Source organism: Aulostomus chinensis, chromosome 2 (assembly GCF_037954235.1).
Source record: "Aulostomus chinensis isolate RoL2024-O1b breed Wild chromosome 2, RoL_Achi_v1.0, whole genome shotgun sequence".
Lineage (NCBI taxonomy): Eukaryota > Metazoa > Chordata > Actinopteri > Syngnathiformes > Aulostomidae > Aulostomus > Aulostomus chinensis.
The window spans coordinates 21,192,913-21,214,139 of record NC_141321.1 but is presented as its reverse complement, the minus strand read 5'-3'; the positions used below and the strand labels follow the sequence as shown (position 1 = coordinate 21,214,139).

Here is a 21,227-nt window from a genome sequence, read left to right as displayed (position 1 = left end):
CTCCATGGTCATTTGACCCTGGAGGGAATGCTGACGAAATACGTTCCGGTACATAAAAAACACAGATGCTAGCTGGTTTTTTGGCTAGTGGAAAAGGGGCTTTAGTGTAGCTACCACACCAAACAACTTGACTGTAAATATTTATGCAAGATCTCATGCTCAGTGATTCCCTGTTAAACGATGCATTTATGTGTGTTCGTTCATTTAGGTGTTTCTGTTGATTGAGTACAACACCCAGAGCATCTTTGCAGGCTGTCTTTTACCTGTGTGGTTACTTTTTGATTTTTAAGTGTGCTTTGAGTGGGTGTTTTCTTAAAGACATCTGTCTGCCTTGGTGGGGCCTGAAACTACAACACTGACCATCAATTATTCACATCAGACACAGTGTGTTTGACAAAACACATGCTGCCAATAAATATTTTACTGTGAGCATGACCAGGCCTTAACCTCACAAGACATTTCAGGAATGATAATGAATTTTACTGAAGCAGCCTTAAACATTAAGCAGTAGTTGAAAATGAAGATACAAACAATCACTGAGACATTGCAACCCCCCTCAACCAATAGTGAGTGTTGCTGGTAAGAGGAAGTTTTATCCTATTTCTTTCTGCGAGAGCGATGTCTCCAAACTGAATCATGTTGTTGTTGTTCAAGAGAAGCAACTTAGTGAGTTTAACAATCTTTCTCAATCTTTCTGCAGCTTCCATAGACTCTAAATACAGCGAGCACGGACGCAGTGCAACTGTCTCTGCAGGACTGCTCAGATAAGCACAAGCGAATTCTCGTAGATGTGCCACTGTTCACCTGCACTTGTAAAAGCAAAGCTCAGATCAGTCATTGTGTAACAAAAGATCCAGTGTATGCAAGTTCTTAAGTCGGAAAATATATTTACTTTTTCCCCGGAGTAAACAGAATTTAGTTCCAACATTTTTGTCTATGCTTGTAATAATTGGACATCTGACAAAAATAATGTATGATGCCGTTAAAGTTATTCATCATTCTCCCATAGGAGCTCCCACATTTGTTTGTTTTTCCAGGGGAATAAAACTGCTGAGTTTAGATATTGTGATTTATATGATTCATGTGTGTTGTGTGCTGTAAGTTTATTCCCTCCCTGAAGGCTGCTTGGAAGCCTTCCTTGAGGTGTGCACGTTGGATGTCACACTCTCACCAACATTTCTGTATCAGTAGTAAACTCAGTGTAGCTACAAGTTCACATACAGAAAACTCTGTACAAGTTTGTTTGTTTTTGCTATTTTTTTTTAGGTCTTGTCCATGCTAAGAACCAATTTGGTTACATGTTAGAGAACTAAGAAGGTTCCACCCGTCTGAATATATATTCATTTGTGGTTCCAGATTCCATGAAAGTCTTTGTTTTTCCAGGTAAATCTGAGAGGGCTTCATTTCAAGGCTATGGGAGGGATCCTGGTGCATCGAGCTGCCAGGTAAGTTTCATATAAGCTGAAGCGTCTGAACACAATGTTGTTTATAGTTTAGTTTATTGCTCTACTTATGTTAATATATATATAGAAGTCTTCAATAGGAACACGTGGTAATAAAAATTCAAACACAGCTATAAAAATGTCAAAGGGACATACAGCATATTAATGAGTTCTTCTTATCTGCCCTCACAACACACAAATGTGATCCAGGAAAACTACAGAAAGCTGGTCGACATCTCTTTGATTAAATATGACATGTAAATGACTATACTGTACATTCTGCATCTCTAGTTTTATTGCCATGGACATGAATGCCTATAAATGGCTTAATTAAGACCAGTTACAAATGGCTTGTGCCTTTTCTCATTTCCCCCCAGGGGGTGTTGGCCAACCTTTCAAAGCTAATAAAATAAGCTAAAATTTGATCAAAGTTTGCGCCACAGCTGGCTGAAAACATTTTCTCTTAAATGACCTGTTAAACGCTCAAAAAACTATAAGGTACAATGCCCCCAAACAGGCTTTAAAACCTTTTTTTCCCCCCTCACATTTTGTTTCAATCCACCAACCTCTGCTCATCTCAGCAGCGTAGTTGTCAGTATCTGTTGATATTACACACGTGGTCAAGAGTGAGAGGTTCTCATCGCTCGAAATTTTTTGGATGGATTTCATCAAGTGCTTATTCCAAGTCTGTCTGCGTCCGCTCATACTTGTGACAACAGTTAAAACTGTCTTGAACCTCTTGTGTCACGACCCTGACAACACTGCCATGATTGGCTGGATAGTTTTGGTAGGTAGATAGACGATGACAATTTCAGAGAGAGGAGCTGGAAATACGTTGCATGTTTCCGTTCCAGATTCCATAGGTGTTTTCCTCTTTCTATAGTGTCTTTGTATAACCTTTCAGCTGGTCCTTCGTCAGCTGGTTGATCCAAATTATTGAATAAGAACATTGATCTACTTGCCACTGGCCCAGTATGACTCGTGACTTCTAAGGGATCAGAATAGAGCCCTACTGTGGTATTGATTCTGATGGTCATGTTCATGCCTGTCAATGCTCAGATGCTCTTCCCATCTTCTGCAAATTATTTTGTTAGTAATTGAAACCTGAATTTTTGATCCTTTTTTTTTTATAAAAAGGGGATACTTGAGTAAATTAATTTGTGCATGTACTGTATATACTCATAATTAGTCATTGTGTTTAAAGCATTTGTGGTGATAGAGGTGTTCTAATCAAGGGATAGCAAGAACCTCTGCCTATTGATTGATTGATTATGGTGTCACTGCAGGGATTCAGTATCATTGAACAAAGGCAGCAGAAGTGGGTCTGTTGTACCATGTCAGTGCTGCACCAGCTGTGACAGGTTGTCATTTTACAGAGATTTTTTTTTTTCCTTTTGGCTTATGTTTGTGTCACATTGTGTCTGACAGTTTTCATGACCTACATTTTATTTTGGAGAAATACTCCGGAGAAATGAGAAAGAGAATTTGTTTCTTTCGTGTTACCTTTCGTGTAAACCAAATTTAAAATCTGACGATATCTCTCATGTAGGCTTTTAGCTGATTTGTTTCCAATTCATCAGTCGTTGTGTTGCATTTGTCAAAGCTCCGTTTTACACACTTGCTAGAAAGGTCACAGTGGTTACTGTGTCAATCCTCAGCCTACAAACAGGATTCCAAGGGGCACGTGAGGCAAGTTTACTTGCCATATACTCAACATGACTGGCTACTCATTCATGTGATCCCTGCTCCATCATCTGAGGTGTGCGCCCAATTACTCTAATTAGACCAAGCTCTTAATTGGCCTCTTAATCCAGTTTGTACTCAGGGCCATCAAGGTCAAATGGATAATGGTGCCACAATGACACGGTGAGCTCTCTAATCCTGGAACAATCTGGAACAGCCTGTCCTGTGACATGGAATAAACAAGAGTTACACACCACTTTATGTATGATGTGATAATATGTTACAGTTTGGTGGCCTGTAAAATAAGAATCAATAAATTGACTGTTTTAGGGATTGTTCAAATTTGTTGAAATTGATTCCTATTTATAACTTACCGATGATGTTGATGGATAGAGTTCTTGCTGAGAACTATCCATGACGTTCCTTGTAATAGCTCTGGAACTTTGGGCAAAAACTACAAGCAAAGTCACTGGGGTCACGCTCCTGTTTGTGTGAGCCCACTAAGACTCACTGAAAATCTACTTTGTGTGCACTGGAGGAAATTTCAGTGGTTTTCAGAGGTGACACAAAACCTTGATTGTTCAAAATAGAATCTCCAAACAGTTTGTATGTAATTTTCTAAAACCCAACTTTATGATGATTTTGACATGATGAGCTTCTCTGTTTACAGTACTATTTAAAGGCATGAAGATTACTGCAGAAAGTTTGTGTTATCTCTTCCAGTCTTCTCTACGGTCAGACGTTGGGCTGACAAGTCCAAGTGCAGTGACTACATCAGGAAAATCAGCTGCTCCATTCTACTCGTTCACTGCAGCCAATCCCAGAAGACGTTCTCTACAAGATCCTCCGCCCATCGGTCAGTGTCCTCTCCAACATTGTTAGATGGATAATTCTACTCTGTAAATATTGATTCAAACTGTAAGCTTCAATGTTCCTTGTATAATATAAATATAACCTAAAGGATTTGCTGTTCTTGTTTGTGACAATTTTGTTCAAGTCTAAAATTTTAAAAGAAAAAAGATGAGCTGAAATACTAAGGAAGGTAGATCCAAGGGGAAAGGAAATAAAATTGCTATGATGCATGTAACGCAAAACTAACATGGTCCGGTTCTAGTTCGTACCTCCTTTGACTGCAGTAAATACTGGAGAAACCAGCAAACAAGCCTTTCAAAAACACACTGTGTTACTAGTCAGCTGCTTGACCACATATCAGTTTACTAAATCAGTCTGAGGGTGAAACCGACTACAGTTTGGCAGGACTGCAGCACTGTCAGCCCCAGAATAGCTGATATTGAATCAGAGGAGATGGTTTATTAAGATCTAATACAAAATGAAAATGAGATGTAAGCACAATCAATATTTACATTTATGTTTATGTGAAAATCATAATTTCTACACACACACACACACACACACACACAAAAACACACACACATAAAGAAAATATTTATTTATTAATTTGTATAAATAAATACACAAAATAATACCATATTTTCTTGGTGAAGTGTCTTTTTACTGCACATTCACATGTCCTTGCTGCCTGCAAATGAATAGATGTGCTTTCATCTCTCAACAGATCCTCTACAAACAAAAAAGGTTCGCAAGGTCCCGCCTGGCCTGCCTTCATCTGTGAGTGGAAGATCATCTACCTCTCATATAAATAGATTCCACAGTGAGCTTACTTAAACACACACACACACACACACACACACACACACACACGCTTCTCAGACACCCACCCTCCCAACACCTACAAACAAAGAGCACTCTCAACATCCATGGCATATTTCTTTAAAGGGAATTCACTTCTTTTTATGGGCTTTTGAACACAAACTTGTGACATTTTGTATTTGTTTTCTAAAGGCTTGTTGTTTGATTTTAGTACATTGATGTCTCTGCAGGTCCCATCTTGTGTGCGCGTGTACGTGCGTGTACATGTGTGTACCTCTGTACCTCGAGGTGATTGATTTTCAGTGCTGCCCTGTCACAGTCGAGCCTCCTCACAGCCTCTCCTGGGAGAGAGAGAGGCTGTCAGAGTGGATCCCCAGCTCTGCTCTTTTGATGTTTAATTAGTCATTACGTAGCTGAACAGGAGGACAGACAGAGATTAATAGCACAGAATATCTGAAATTTCTGTTGGTAATGATCCCGGTGGAGCAGAAACCATTAGGATGCAGAGAAGTGTGGAGCTCAGCTTGCATTCGCTGAGGCAGGGGGCACTGGAGTTCATTAATATGCATAAATCAGTAAGTCAGATGTTCATTGTTAAAACCCTAGTGGATTGGCAAAGGTTCTATTAAACTGTGCCTTAAACTCCTAGAACTGGTACAAGACAATGCTTTTTTCTTCTTAATAAGAAGCAACTGGTTTACCAAAATCCAGTCTCTTTTTTTTTTTTGATTCGTTCACAATGTTTATTGTTTTGGTAAGGGAGACTGAGACTGGATTTGCTTTTCAGAGCTTTGATAATTGTCACCTCTACTGCTGTTACTCTGAAATCAAATATGGAACAGGCTTCAGAACATAAAAGGTTGGCATGTGTTTTGTTTCTGGATTTGTATTTGAAAAGAAGTTTGTCAGAGCATGAGGGAGAGAAGCCGTCTCCGGCAGCGGTGGGAACGTGTGCTGCCTTCCTCTTAAGTAAGTGATATATCTGAGGTCTCGTCAGACGGAGGGAGGCGAAGAATGGTTGCCTCGCGGGTTACATCTCTTTGTTGTGTAAATGGACGCTGGGCTTTTATTTGTCAGTACTTAACACATGGGTGCAGGTGCGGTTCTGTGACTCATAAGAGTACAATCAGGCAGTACAATGGTAGATGGGGAGAAACAGTGACGGAGCACGGGATAAAATACAGCTTCTTGTCACTCGGCACCGCTCAGGAGATAAAGCCTGGAGCTTGGAGGGATTATCCAAGTTAGTCTTTGATCCCATTTGAAAGAATAAAGATGGCAATGTTGAATAAAAGACTGTAGGTCTCTTATAACTTGCTGACAGAGGAAGGAAAACATAAGGCCTTTTTTTTTTGATAAGTGTTATATAGGTAAAGTGGATGAGTGGGAGGTTGTCTGGCAGCTTTTAGGAGGTGTTAGGATTTAGTTATTGGGCTAATACGGGAGGTCAGGTGGTTTGGAGGTGTAGAGGTGGTCTTATAGTGTGATTGCTGTATATCTCTGGATGCTATCAGCCAAGATTTGTGTTTATGTTGCCGTCAGCGACACTGGAAGTAGCGAGGGCGGTTTTGAGAAGTGCTGAAGTGAAGGCACACCTGGAGTCGGAGCTACTTTTCCAGAGGCAGCTGTGTAGAGAGCCTGCAGTGTACCTGTAAAGCCTGAATGCAGCTGCAGATGCCACTGAAAGCTTTTGCTTGAGTAAGCAAGCGCGAGAGCCTCACCAGAGACCTGAATAGCTGCTTGATTTAAAAAAAAAAAAAAAAAAAATCAACACTGCGCTTCCTATCATTATGTCTACTGCTGGGAATTTTCTTATTTATTTATTTATTTCTTCCCTAAATCCCCCTTTTCCTCCAGCTTGTCTACTGGTTCCTTAGTTTAAAAATAAATGTTTTAAATCAGATGGGCAATGTAAGTTGAAAATCCAAGCATGATGTTTGTGTACACTACATGATGGAGCTGAATCAAAATATTTACAGGAGCACATCCTCCGTGCGTTTAGGTTTTGACACTGTAGTGCACCAGGATGTGAAGGCTATCTAGACAGGACAGCTGGTGATTGCAAACATTTAAATGTTTATAGGTCTTTTTCATCTTATATACAGATCCGCCCCCTCCTCCTCCTCCTCCCTCAGCCACACACACTCCCTGTGGTCTGCTAGATGTGTTGTTTGCAGGATTGCAGCACAGTAGATCTGGACGTGATGGTGGGTTTTGCATGAGCCACCTTTAATTTAAGAAGCAGGTTAGTTATTCACCCTCACTGTATGCAGAGTGATGTGACATGTACCTCTCTCTGTCTCTCTCTCTGTCTCTCTCTCTCTATATATATGTATGTGTGTGTGTGTATATATATATATATATATATATATATATATATATATATATATATATATATACTATACTATACTATACTATAATATAGTGTGTGTATATATATATATATATATATATATATATATATATATATAAATAATATACTATACTATAATATAGTGTATATATATATATATTTGCTGACAAGCATCTATAAAGTGTTCCAACCTGCAGCATGAAAGCTTTTTGATTTCTCACGGGAGACACCTCGGCTATAATTGGCTGCATGCATTACTTGACTGTATAAACTCTGAGACCAAAGGACAGAGCATGTTGTCATTGGACAGGCAGGCTGCTATGCTGATGGGCAGCTGCGTGGGCACCTGTCTGACAGGGGGGCTGAAGAGAGAGAGGGTTCTGTCGCTTGTGGGGGGGCGGGGAACTTGCATCTTGTGTCTTGGATATTTATGGAAAGCTACAAGGGCAATATGTGTGTGCGTGTGTGTGTGTGTGCGCGCGCGATTTTGTGTTGTGTAAATAGTGTTTTTTACCCCCTACGAACCTCTGTCAGAGGCACAGCCACTTGATGTGACACTTCCTCACCAGCTTTGGTGTCAGCATGGCTGCAGGATGAGAGAAAGAAAGTGGTGGGCTGAGATTCAGCTCCCCTCAGGGACTTTTGCAAGCGAGATCCCTGAGTGTGGATGACAAAAAAGATTGACATTTGCTTTTGACAGATCACTCACACACCCTTGTTTTGGAGAGATTTCTACTGTGCGAGTTGTAAGAAAGGAACTGTGCCTGAGGCTCTGAATCTTAAGACACAGAAATTTCCTTGCAGTGATGTCTGTTGCATGACATTCAAAAGATATATTTTTCCTTACCCATCTGTCTTTAACAGCTCAAAGACAAGACAAATATTGTTCTACAACAGGAACCTAATGTTTCTCTTTCTGAGAAAACAGCTCACTTTGTTTCTTCTTTTGAATCACAGCAGGCTAGAACATTAATAGCATTTAAGGAATCAACTTTAGATGAAATACATCTGCGAGGCCCTGTGTCAACAGCCTGGATCACACTTTACAATTCTAAAGGCAAAATTAGTTTTTGGAACACGCCCATGGACTCATGAAATTAGAAAGCTTTACCACACACGTGGAAATATTTCAGATTTTTGTTGATGTTTTGTTAAATGCATTTTACATAGTTTCAGACTACTGCGCTCCATCCCAATGGCATTATTTCACTGTGTAAATCCAAACGCGTGACGAATCTCGGCAGCTGAGGAAGTATGATTGTAGATGAAAAAGATTCAACTGTTGTAAATATCAGGGTGGGTTTTTAGTCAAGCAATAATCGTTGCCTTTAAACCTTAACTTTGATTTTATATCATTTGCATTGGATATTTTTTGTTGCTAAAACTGTCTACAAATCTTTTCAGTACTATTAATATTGATAGATTAAAGAACTCAACAAAAGGTTGTTTTAAAAATCCAATTACTTTCTTATTTGGAGAAACTTAATTTTTTTAATTAACTGAACATTGCATTTTGTGACAAATTTAATATCTGTAGTCTAGTAAAAAAAAATTGAGTTGATAGAAATAACAGTTTCTGACTTTTAGAAATTTAAAGAATTATATATGAGCAAATTAGAAATTGTTCAAAGAAAAGGGGATAGCGAATATGCTGCAAAGTGTGAGTTTCAGTTCTGCAGTAGGCTCTCCGAATGATATTTGTAAAAGCATTGAAGAAACTTGCTGTGTGTCACTCTCCGCTGTGTAAGACTGACAAACATCAGGCGTGTGTGTACACAAGCTCCCGAGCTGCTGTGCTTGTACATGATGGCTGTCATGCAGAGCTTGTAAGATCATTTATTTTGTTTATTCAAATTTTACAACTTGAGTTACTGTTGTAAATGATCTGAAGACAGACACATCAGAAACACAAGATGTAAGTTTATGCAATTATATTGTTACAAATAGATTATTCATCCAAAGTGAAGTGTTCATGGCAGAAAGACAACATAATCCTACTTAAGTGCATATTGGAAACTGCGTGACTCATATTCTACATATCCCACCACTATAAAATCCCAGTGTTTGGAGGTCTGGTCCTATATGTTGTTTGCAGGTACTTACGGCCTGTGCAACTGACAGTGGATAATATTTTAGGCTCTGACCTGACCTCAGTTTGGGAGCTCCCCTGAGATGGCCTCATCAGATGGCTGATTAGATAGACACCCCTGGTTTGACTGGGATGACGCTGAACAGCCGCAGCCACCTCTGAGACCGTGCGCTGTGTGTTTATCTTTGTTTGGGTTGCTGAAATGTACCACTGACATTAGAGGCTGAAGATAATGGAACAGGCAAACAAGCCAGAGGCCTGACCTCTTTCATCTGGGAGGAGAACAAGGAGTTAAAAGGACAAAGAGTCCGAAAATAATGCGCAGATTAAAGTCATTACTCACAATCTGGCCTGTTGTAAATTATTCATGCAGGGCTTGCGTGAGTTTACAGCATTAATGCAAACCTTGATTTCAGATTGCTGGCAGGCTCAAGAACACAGCCTGTCAACAATCACCAAGGTAGAGTGTGTTATTTAGAGACCATCTCAGCCTGGCTGCTGTGACCTGGAAAGTGCATCATTAAAGCATGTGAGGCTCATGTTGTCACTCAAGTTCTTGACTGCAAGTCTCAGCCGGCGCCAGGTTAGAGCGTGTACATAAGGTATCATGAGGAAGAAGAAGCATCAGATGTCTGTTATTACTTTGATTCTCTGCCTTATTGCAGTTATACTGTATATACCCTTATTTCTTGTACTTCGTTATAAATAGATTTATCACCCAGAAATACATTTAAAAAAGCCTTCTTGAGTTTGATATGTTTTAAGATTTTTCTCATTTTTCAAAAGAAATTGTTGCTCATGCAGACATTTAGAAACTAAATATATCCACATTATTATAATAGTATTATAATTATTGATCCAAAGGCTTACAAGATACAGTTTATTCAGGTGACAAGAAATTTCTCTCGATTTATGATACCATAACAAAATCATATTAATTTAAAAACTTTGATATTGTGCCATCGGCGTCCAGTCATGCTGTGACCTTTCTGTCATTGTCAGATTCAGACGACACAAAAATCTGTGTGAACATGAGAATGGAAACAAAATGTTTGTCAGAGACTCACCAGGAGAACTTATATTTTTATATTTGATTTTTTTTCCCCCCCTGCAAATATTTTAGGATAGATGTCCAACAAATGTGGTACTTTTTTACTGCAGCTGAAATGAGAAACGGAAATCGTTAATAGCTTTGCTGCGGTCACAGTTTGAGAGCAAGTTTTATACGTACAGCCATTTTTTTGAAGGCATAGCCCTCTTGTGTGGTCAAAGACATTACGTAATTCCTGAAATATATATACCAGAGCAGGATAAAAGCAGGCAGTAACGGTAAAACATAGCAGCACATTACATTGACAGCTACCTTCTGTTAGGAAAATATTTTATTCCACACAAAAGTTTTGTACCAGTGTGCTTCAAAATGATTTTCATCAAATGATCACAAACATTCCATGTTCAGAACTAAAAATATATGGACATGCTTATAAAACATAAACAAATAAGCTGAAAATGTCTTTTTTAATGTAGGAAATGAAGTAATTTTAGTGCAGAGAGATTACAATTAAAGGAATGCGTGTATATAAACTGATTCATTTGCAGTAGTGTATTAAATATGGACAGGGAGGAAGTGGAGACGCAGCTCCACAGAGCATTCTCAGTCACCCTGTCAGTCAATCATTCGATTTTCATATTTTTTGAACTTAAGGAAGAATCTGTGTGACTTCTCACAAACTTCTCTTGTCACAAGCTTGATTAAAGTTTGTCAGCTCATCCCGTAATCTTACACCACGTCTATGAGCAACAGTTGCAGCAGCTAAGGCTCACCACAGATTTTAAGAGGCAGCAGGAAGAGCGCAGTGTCTACCCGCATTGTTGGAATTGCAATCATTTCAGAACTGTTCTTTATTAAGTGCGTATGCATGAATAAAGAATTGTTCACGGTCCTAACAGCAGTCTTCATTACATCTCGCTGGACCTGTTGATAGATTTCTCAAATTCTGTCTGTCTGTCTGTCTGTCTGTCTGTCTGTCTGTGTCTCTCTTCTCTCTCTCTCTCTCTCTCTCTCTCTCTCTCTCTCTCTCTCTTTCTCTCACAAACCACAGAGCTAGTCTGCTCCGCCACATTTCATTGCTTGTGGTTATTCCACTCAGTTACTGCAGTGGCAGTTTTTAATGCCGTTGACAGTATTCATCTCATCTAAGACGTGCACACAACCGGTCGCTCTTGTTTCCCGGTGTTCAAGCTCGGCCAATAAACCAAAATGGTACAGTGTTCGGCAGGAAACTGTTAAAGTTAAAATAGTTAACTTTGCAAAACCGCACATTTTTGTAGGCATCAAGAAGCCTTGAATGTTGAGGAGAAACAATTCCCTCAGGTGTCCCAACTGCTGTTGACTCTCAAACTGTCCGTGTGTTTCAAAGTAGAGAGGGAACAGCCTGTTGCTACACACTCTGAAGCATTGTTTCAATACATTTTACTGCAGGAAGTCATATATTACATCATCATGGCCAGAAAAATGCATTTAAAATAGGAATACAGATAGAGTACATAACAGGTACAGGTATAGTTTTTTTTTCCTTTTCAGAAATTGCTAACATAGTCAAGATGTCAGCAACAACTTGATCACTCGTGTCTGATATTTCTATGGATATGTTAATTTTCAAGCATAATTAGACTCTTCAGTTATTTCTTCATCCACAACTGATCATTCATCTTTGTTTTTGTCCTCGGGCACAAAATGAGCTTAAATTTATTTAATCATTCACTGTTTTAAATTTCAAAGGATTTCATATGTTGAAGAAGAAAATACAAAAATAGAATTTTTACTCAAATGTTTTTAGAAGTACAATAAAGCAAAAATGTTGCTTATTTACTGGAATAAATAAGCTTAACACCTCATGATAATGATGAAGAATGAAAACCCTGACAGTGTTTAAAATGAATGAGACGTTTCTCTCAATGAGACGTTTACTGAGCCAACAAAGGATTTCTCACTTCTTTCCTTTGTTCCATAGCCAACTATGTCCTTGTTGTTTTAACACTGTCTTTTACAGACAACTGTAGCATTAATGCAGTTACGACACACCGATTCCTAAACAGATTTAAGTTGCTGTTGTGCGCGTTGTGATCGTAGCATGTTAGGTGATGATGGAACGTGTAAAACAGGAAACAGGCTGTTGTAGTTGTGAGGTGAAAGTGTTACTCTGTGAAGCAAGATAAAGTGAAGATTGTCAAAAAACCTAAATAAAGGAGTTATTTCCAACACTATTTACATAATCCAAAATAACCAACGTATTTATGTTAAAAAAAAGGTCTTACAATCACTTCTCTCATCACTTATCCTGGATTTTGAGAGGATGGGAGTTAGCATCCCCCTGTGCACCCCCAGCTCCCCAAGTGAGTCCTCTCTAATTAGAACCAGAGAGTCTTACAGGAAACAATCTTCCTGTCTGATGACATCATCGCTAAATCCATGCCTGAAATGGGGGTGACCTCAGCCTGTGAATTTGCTTAGTGTTTTTCAACACCCAAACAAATTCCAGTAAAAGCACCTTGTGATGACGGGAGTGTGGTCGAAGAGGTTAGTGTGAACAGGTGGGTGGAGCGTGTCCTTCATCTCCCCAGGGGATGTTGACTGTTTTCCATAATGTCAAGGCTGTGACCTGTGTGATTGTTCATTCAGTTGGTATAATTTCAGAAAACTTTCTCATCACTTGAAATGCATAGACATTCTCAGTGTCTCCAGAGTCATTATATAAAGGATTGGCCCTGCAGTGCTGTGAGTCAGTCTGGTATACTGTATGTGTGCACGGTTTCTCAAATTAATGCCCATTTCTCTGTGCTTTCATGTTTTCTCCCCTCACAACACCGTGCTGAGTCTGGACTTGTTTTAGACCCTTCAAACACTTCTATCACGACCATTTTCCTTAAAGCATCAGCTTGAAAGAGTGCCAGATTTAAAGCGGTAACAGCATGTAGAGCCAGTGTTTTGGAAGAGTTTAAAAGGGTCTCAGAGAAGAAAAGGGGGGGATAAATAATAACAGTACTAAAGGCAAAGCATAATAAAGGCCTAGTTTTTTTAAGGAAGTGGAGGCTTTAATCTTTCTATAACAATAATGTTCTCAATGAGTCTGCAGGCCTGTGTTTAGTCCAGGAAGCTTCGAGTGGTAGTCATGAAAGGCTCCAGTCAGACTGTACTGGGCCGTCCGTTGAATATGGTATCTATCGCCTCCTTTCTTCTGCTCTTCCCTCCCCTCCCTCCCACTCACATGTAAAGGTAATGGGGAAGCTCTGTGGCTTGCAGTGACAGTAAACCGTAGTAAAATGGCTGTTGATGTTTTGCTTTCCCCTCCAGTGCTCCCCCTGTCTGAGGCCCCCAGGGTTTAGGAAATGGAGCATTATTTTCCTGTTTCGACGTCACAAGCCGGCCCCTTTGCAGCTGTTGCATGCTTCACAGTTTTGTGTTTACAGGCACTTCTCGACTAAAGCACTCATTTGGCCCACGCCGATACTCTCATATTTTATATTTCTGCTCTCATTACTTTGATATGGTTTGACATTTATGCTGCTTTTCCTCCTACATGTTCACTCTCTCCCATTAGTGACTCTTTACTGATGTGGGAGCTAGGAGCAGATAAAATATGTCGCCAGATGATTTTGTTCTTACAGTAGTCACATTTTACCTCATTGCCTGTAACCTTGTTTAATCATCAAAAAACAAACGATTAGACTCTTTGGATTAAAATGTGTGAAAACAATCTGGTTCACTGCACTTGTTTCTGCACTCATTTAAATTACACATATTTGTGAAATCCAGCTAAGCATTTAATTGTTTTAGTTCCAGTTTGTCAGGGTTTCCCTGCAGAAAATCTGCATTTTTAATGCTTGGAATTAAACATTTCTTCTCTCTTTCTAAATCCTCTCACACATTTGTTTTCTGTCCCACCCACTTCCCTTTATCTTTTTATACCCCCCCCCCCTCCCCATTGCCTCCCTTCCCCCAGTCCCTTTCCTCTTTGCCTCAGCTCTTAGAGGCTTAAGAGAGGGATGTACCAAATGAGCCACTCCCTTCTGACAGCCCCCCTTTCCCTCTGTGTGGAATGGTACAATCCTGCTTTGCATAAGTTTCCTCTGAGTGGGTTATGTGTGGAGGCCAGTACTGAAAGAATTATTAGTCCCTTTTGAACGGTTTGGATGAATGTCTAGCAAGAACACTAGTGTGTTGCTGTAGTGTACCTTTTTATCACACAGATAGTTAAAGCTATAATGTATTGCGCCTACCCAGTCCCTGGAATGGGCAGTAACTCTTTAATGTATTACTACAACGGGAAATCGGTGAGTAACCTCTTTGAGAATGCCTGTGTGTTAGAGGCTGGAAAAAGTGTGTGTGAGTGTGCCTGTCCATCTGACTGTACTTGACTGTTCTCTTTTTGTATATTTTATTTAATCATTGATAAAAAAGACGCCTGATTATTGATTCTGAGTGTGTAGACACGTGAAAACATGAGGCACTTCTCGTTGATATTCTATTACGTTGGAGCAATTTTCTGTCTGTAAAATTATTAATGCATTTGAAGTGTGTAATAAACACTTCTCAGCTACTGTGTATCATTACTTTGTACAAACATTCTTCTACTACTGAGCTCTCACGTACAAGGAAAAAAAAACTTTTTGCCATTTTAAAAACTTTTTGTCATGGACCGAATGAAACATTGTGGCAGAAAAGGCTTTTTGCTGCCCTGAATTTATTTTTACTGGCTGGTTCCTGGAGCTCCACGTCTGGGTTGAAATAATAACAAGTGGGAGTCTGGGAATGATTAAGGGAAAGAGGCTGCCTGTTGAGGTTAGACTTTCCTGTTTGCAGATTGAGCTCCGAGCACCAGTGTTGCTGTTATTCCATCTGTTTTTAATCTCATTGGCATTCTTGACACCACAGGGAGCCTAATGTGATTTTTGAACTTCTCTGTAATGACCCCTTTGATTTGTAATACTCGGAGTACTTTTTTTCAAATGTATGCATCATGTTTGTGTGCGTGTTGGCTTACTTGGACTCCAAGGAGCTGAGTATAAAGTAATGTTAAAGGTGTGAGCTTTGGTCAGCAGTGGCTGCACTTGTTTTTGTTGTTATAAGAGAATATTCTCTGTCTTCATGGTAAAAGGAAATGAAAAAATAATCTGGAGGCTTATGAATCTGCTGAAGGACGCAGTTCTAACAATGGCTGAATGCAGTCTGTAGAGCCTTTCAGTAATCCTTAAGTAATTATCCTGTCATAAGCAAATTACACACACAGATTTCCACCTGTCATTGCATGTGCTATTTTCTCCTTTACGAAGGGCACTTGCTTTTAAAGGAAAAATTTAGCATTTATATGATATTACATTAAAGAGGTCATCCAAATTTAGCTTGCAATTTTTTCCTTATAACACATTACAGCATTTCCTCTGTTCCCGCTGCACATGAGATGACTTTGATCTTTTTCGTATTAAGTATTAACAGGCTTGTGTTACAGTTAGTGATGGGGGGAAAATTGATTGCATGTGGACAGAATGGGCAAACCTTATGATCAAAAGCACTTGTTAAATAACCGCCTTTTTTTTTTTTTTCAAATTTCCTTTCAAGGAAAAAGAAATATTGTGTTCACTCTTTGCACGAACTTGATTCACAATAATTTGCTATAATGCGGAGTTGCATAGCAGGCTCACCATCTGGAACACCAGGAGAATTCACAGTGGGCCATTGGCTTGTGAGCTGGTGGCACGGAACCAATACAGATGGAACTGCTAAGTGAGCTTTCTTCCGCCTCCTATTAGCAAAAGAAAAAAAATTGAAGTGAAAGCCCTGCAGTGATTGTTAGACCTTTTTATATTTGTTTTGCGTCATGGAAAACATCCCTCCGTACGTGGAATGTCATCCAATTATATCTTCAAATGGTAGAAACATAAGAGAAAACATGTGCTCTGTAAGGTGGAATTTGCCTGGTGTTTATCAATGCAACAGGTACCATGTTTTCTAAATGTTAGTTCTACCCACCATCCCCCCAAAATAAGAGTATAACACCCAGTCTGACTTGGCATTCATACCTAAACCAAAACTTTGTGGCTGATCGGATATGCTGCAGTGTGCTTTTCTTCTTTCTTTTTTGTGAAGAACCTCACTTGATATATTCAGTCTGCTGTCAAAATGTTCACTGAAATAAAAGATGTGACTGCTTTGAGGCAGGCAGAAAAACAACCTGCCAGTCATGTTTCTAGATATGCATTGGTGGTTTGACTTGATGAAAATAACCACAGTAATGATAATAAAAATAGATAAATAGGTGGATGAAGGGATTGATGTTGCATTTTATAAAATATGGTTACTCTTATTTTGTGGTGTTATGTCAGTGTTGGTGAACTGTTTTCTCCCTTTGGCTCAGTTTTCTTGTGGTTGGTAGCTTAATTCATGTGTTTGTATTTCAGCTTTACATGTGAACATTTAACAAGCTGGTCAAATGTAAATATTAGGATGTATATGTATTTGTTTTTTCTTTATGTCAAGATTCCAATTTCCAAAATAATTTTTCAAAACTGAGCCAGATAAATGTGACATTTTTATAAGAAGTTCTCAGCCTTAGAAAAAAAATACATTTTGCTTCAAAAATCCATTCCTTAAGTCAAACTAAAAAAATCCATCAATTATCCTGATAATGAAAGTTTGGTTTAGCGACACGTTTCATTTCACAGTTTTATGCATAAAATCACAGAGCTCTTTATTTTCCAGAAAGCATTGGCAGGTATCAGACACAAACGTTGATCAACGCCCTCCCAGCAGGCTGATGGGTAGTCCGTGGTGCAAACTAAGCCCTGTAAGTGTGTAAGATTTCCCATTAAAATGCTCCAGAAATATAGTTCAGTTCCGAGTAGATATCGAGCTCCAAATAGGACGCGTGACTACGACCATGTTGGAACTCTCTGAGCTTCTCAGCCACTAGGCTGATTTTTCCTGAGTTTCATGTTTGCTTATTTCTTTTGCCTTCCTGTAATTATGCTATTTCCTTAGCGAAGGTTGGCAGCTTGTGATATAATGTAAGATGTTTTGATTTGCGAGGGAGGAACTTCAAAGACCGAGAGCCATGGGGGGTATATTCCCTGTTAGTTGAGGTTAAGTGTTGATGAAAGGCATTAACTCCATACATGTCTTGGGCAGGTAATTTAGTTGTAGTTTTAGTTTGATCATCCCTAAGTTTGTGTTCACTTTGTGGATTTTCCTGTAATAACTTGCTTCCCCTGATCCAGGGAGTAGAAATTAAGTAGTCTCTTTGCTTAATCAGGCACTTTTTTTGCATCAAATAAATAAAAAAAATGTATACACAAATTTACAAAATAAAACGGTATTTTTGAACAGTATAGTTTTTTTGTGTGTATGTTTGATTGCAACATTACACATTTTTAATTGAATCAAAGGGGCCTTTGAGATTAAAATGTTCAAAAATAAATATGATTTGAAAGACAGAGTGGAGAGGGGCAGTTGGTAGGTTTTTAATAAGAAATACTGATGTTGAGATGAGGGGTTAGGTCTGTGTTGGTGTGCTGATCCGTGTGAGTGACGGCTTTTAATTAATGGCCTTGTAAAAGGAAACCCAGACGGGCCCTCTCTACCACAGGCTAGCAGTATGAGGCACCCAGTGTTCGGAATGGTTTATTAATGCTTTGACTGGTTAGCCCAGGGTAAAAAGGACAATTAGCATTATCCACTGCCATATGCTGCCCATTGAGCGCCTGTCAGAGGCAAAAGACAAAAGCCCGGGCTCCTGTGTAAGGCTAACCTGAGATCTCCATGGAACTAATATCAACCTTGGTCACATGTGTAAACCAGAAGACCCATGAGAGCTCCGCCCCTCCCAGAGCACTTTAATTACACACTCAGACAACAACATGCTGGAGTCCCGCTCGCTCAGCAAAGCCCAGCAAGCCCGAGTCTTTTCGCTGTGTTCTGCATTTATATCATGTTCACATGTGTGCCGGGGGTGCAAGTTCGTGATTGAATTGAATTTATATGATTTGGTTTGCTGTATTTTTTTTTTCCACTGGCGCTGTGTCATCTACTATGAAAAAAAAAAACAGCTCAAGCAAGTAAACAACCATGTAGCCATCATCACATCTGCAGGCATTAGGTGCAGATCTTTTAGGGGTGAGCTGTCTAAATGCCAACATGTGAGGGGTGTAATTTCTTTGCAGACCACACAAGACTAAAACCATATTCAGCCTGCTATAGGAATACAGAAGGGCAAATTTTGCGTTTCTCACTCATGGATATGCATTCATGGAAGGAACAAGGGAGACTTATGCAAAAACATGGAGGAGAGTCCGTTTTCTGTTGTATAAACTCCAAGGAACAGCAGTTGTCTGTTTTACAGGTGTAATCCAGATTCCACATTAGAGATGCAAATAAGAGAAACTTCCAGACCTCCAATGTCTTTTCACATTATCCTTTTCAACTAGTTGAAGATGTCTGCTACCCTACCGAGATTGTTTGTTATAGCTGCATCAAAACCATAGTTGTTTTGATTTTTTTGTTCTGTTTCTTGTTTGTTCTGTTTTTTGTTGTTGTTGTTTTTTTTAGAGAGTAATTGAAGTATACTTTCGGCTGCTTGAGACATGTACCATACGTTTCCAGTTAACTATTATTTCTTTTAATGTTGTGAATGTGAAAGAATGATTCTTTTCAGTTGTGGGTAGCTTGGCAACAATATACTGTCTTACTGTTGTGTCAACATAACGATTATCATACCGCATACATTTGCTCATCTGAATCACAACCGAGCATGCTCGATCCTCCGGAGTTTTTAGACATCTGTAGGACTTCACCAAAAAAACACCCTTCTGTTTCTGTTCCTCTAACAGTCATTGTAACTGCTGAAAGTACAAAGAAAATGTGATACTTTCCGCAACAAGTATAGCACACACACAAAAAAAATTGCTTGTCTCAAATCTTGCTTCGGGCTGATGACGTGTATGTGCTGATTGCATAATCAGGTGTAGGTTTGGTACCTTCATTGTCAAATGTAAAATGCCCAGCATGTGATGTCTGTGGACTAGCCAAGTTTTTGCTGCACTCCTCAGTCTCCATACATCTGGCTCCTGGTGTGATGTGAGGCTGTCAAAGGTGGAATTTAGCTTACAAGTGAGAGTGGGACATTTTGCTGGAACTGGGCAGGTGGAATGTAGCTGGCAGGTCTGGCTCTGATTAGTTTTACACGATGGGGGTCATCCAGTCCTCTCTGTGGGAGGGAGAATTAGTCCAAACCTTTTCTCCTTTCTTCCCTTCCAATGTGTTCTGTCCTTTTTACTCACCCTCGCTCCCTCCATCTGGAGTGGATGAAGTCAGAGACCACATCACTGGTGTTTGGCCTCCAGTCTCTTTGATCCTCCCACCAGCTTGGCATACACGCAGCTGTATAACAGCATGCCCATTGTGCTTCTCCTTTTACTCTACCGCCAGCTTACAGGTACAAATCTAAAGAAAGCCAAGTAGGCTGTTTTTGTACCACTTATTTGATTTCTGCCTCTCTGGGAATGTGGTAATTTGCCAGGCATTTAGACTATGCATGTATGCGGGTATCATTATACTTCCATTAGAGGTTTTGTTGATCTGAAATGCAAATACTGCTGTTAATCCACTCCTGCCTCCATGAGCTTGATTGCTTGCTAGTCATTAAAGTGTGCACACGTGTTTGTGGTTTTAGGGCCATATCTACAGCATGTGAATATGCAAGCATCTCTATTTACCCAGATATGCGTAATTGTGATTGTCCTTTGCCTTCCTGTAGAGTGTGTTTACACCACTGGAACTGAGATACCTGACCTGACACATGTTAGATTTCAGTCATCATTTGTGACACTAGCTTGTGTCAGAAGCATGTGTCTGTGTTCAGTGCTTTCAAAAAAGAAATAGTTGGATAGAGCCTATAAAGCTGTGGTGCATCAGGAGGAGAGCAGTGCTGCTCAACAGTGGATCAGTGGAGCAGCTCTAGACCCTCTCAAGACTTCTGCTAATACAGTCCACTTGTGTTTTGTGGACCTGGAGAAGGTGTTTGAATGTCCTCAGGGGGGTTCCGGTGTTATGAGTCATCCGGTCTCTATATAGCAACAGTTAAATAGGTTTTTAATGTTTGTTGGGCTCCGTCACGGTTGCCCCTTGTCACCATTTCTGTTTGTGATATTCATGGAAAGGATATCAAGGTGCAGCAGAGGGGAGGGAAGTGTTGAGTTTCGGGACCTCAGGATCACTTCTCTGCTTTAGGCTGATGACGTCATTTTGTTGGCCTCAAATAACAACGGGATGAAAACGGTGTGTCGCCCCCTATAGGTACAGAATGAGTTCCTGCTCCGTGTTTAAGAGCTTGAGTACCTTAGGGTCGGTGAGGCATGATGGAGCATGAGCTGGACAGGCAGATTGGTGTGGTGTCAGCATGAGATGTATTCTTGGGGCAGTTGGGGAGGACATTGGAGTCCTTCAGGAGAGCTGGAGCGTACAGTATTGCCTGGGAGAGGGACCTTAGGGTTAAGTTACTCCGTCTTCTTTGAGGGATTAAAGGCAGGAAATATATAGATTGACGGGCTAACAACGTTCATATTCTTTTGGCAGGTGTACGCACCATCTCCAAATTCAGAGGACTTCAACAGAGATTCACCTTCTTACTCTTCTCCAAAGCCCTCCAGCAGTATGTTTGCAAGCACTTTTTTTGGTAAGTTCAGAGGCACGTTTTCCTATCTTCTCTGCACTTTTGTATTTACCTCAAGATGAATTATGTGCTGCTGCAGTTAAATGAGGTTGTGAATTGAATTTGTTTGTTTAGTTATTTTAAGAATGCAGTTTTGTAATTAATTGTCATGTGGTCATCCATGCAAATTATAACAACAAAATACTAAAGGTTAAGACAGTCATCCAGTCGTCTTTCGCTCCTACTGTACATTGCTAAGCTGATATTCAGCTCATCTCTGAACACTC

At 39.8% G+C, this 21,227-nt stretch overlaps 1 protein-coding gene across 6 annotated transcripts in view; it reads left to right on the top strand.

Moving 5' to 3' along the window:
- Window positions 1-21,227, top strand: part of tcf12 (transcription factor 12) — a 70,676-nt gene that overhangs the window by 30,560 nt on the left and 18,889 nt on the right. For all 6 annotated transcript variants that reach the window (XR_015109944.1, XM_086184035.1, XM_086184022.1 and 3 more), the window contains 4 exons: window positions 1,384-1,445; window positions 3,849-3,981; window positions 4,702-4,754; window positions 20,865-20,964. Coding sequence is in view for 5 of the 6 variants with exons in the window: in XM_086184035.1 (XP_086040161.1) it covers window positions 1,384-1,445; window positions 3,849-3,981; window positions 4,702-4,754; window positions 20,865-20,964 (348 nt within the window). In the remaining variant the exon portion in view is untranslated. The remainder of the gene's footprint in view (window positions 1-1,383; window positions 1,446-3,848; window positions 3,982-4,701; window positions 4,755-20,864; window positions 20,965-21,227) is intronic.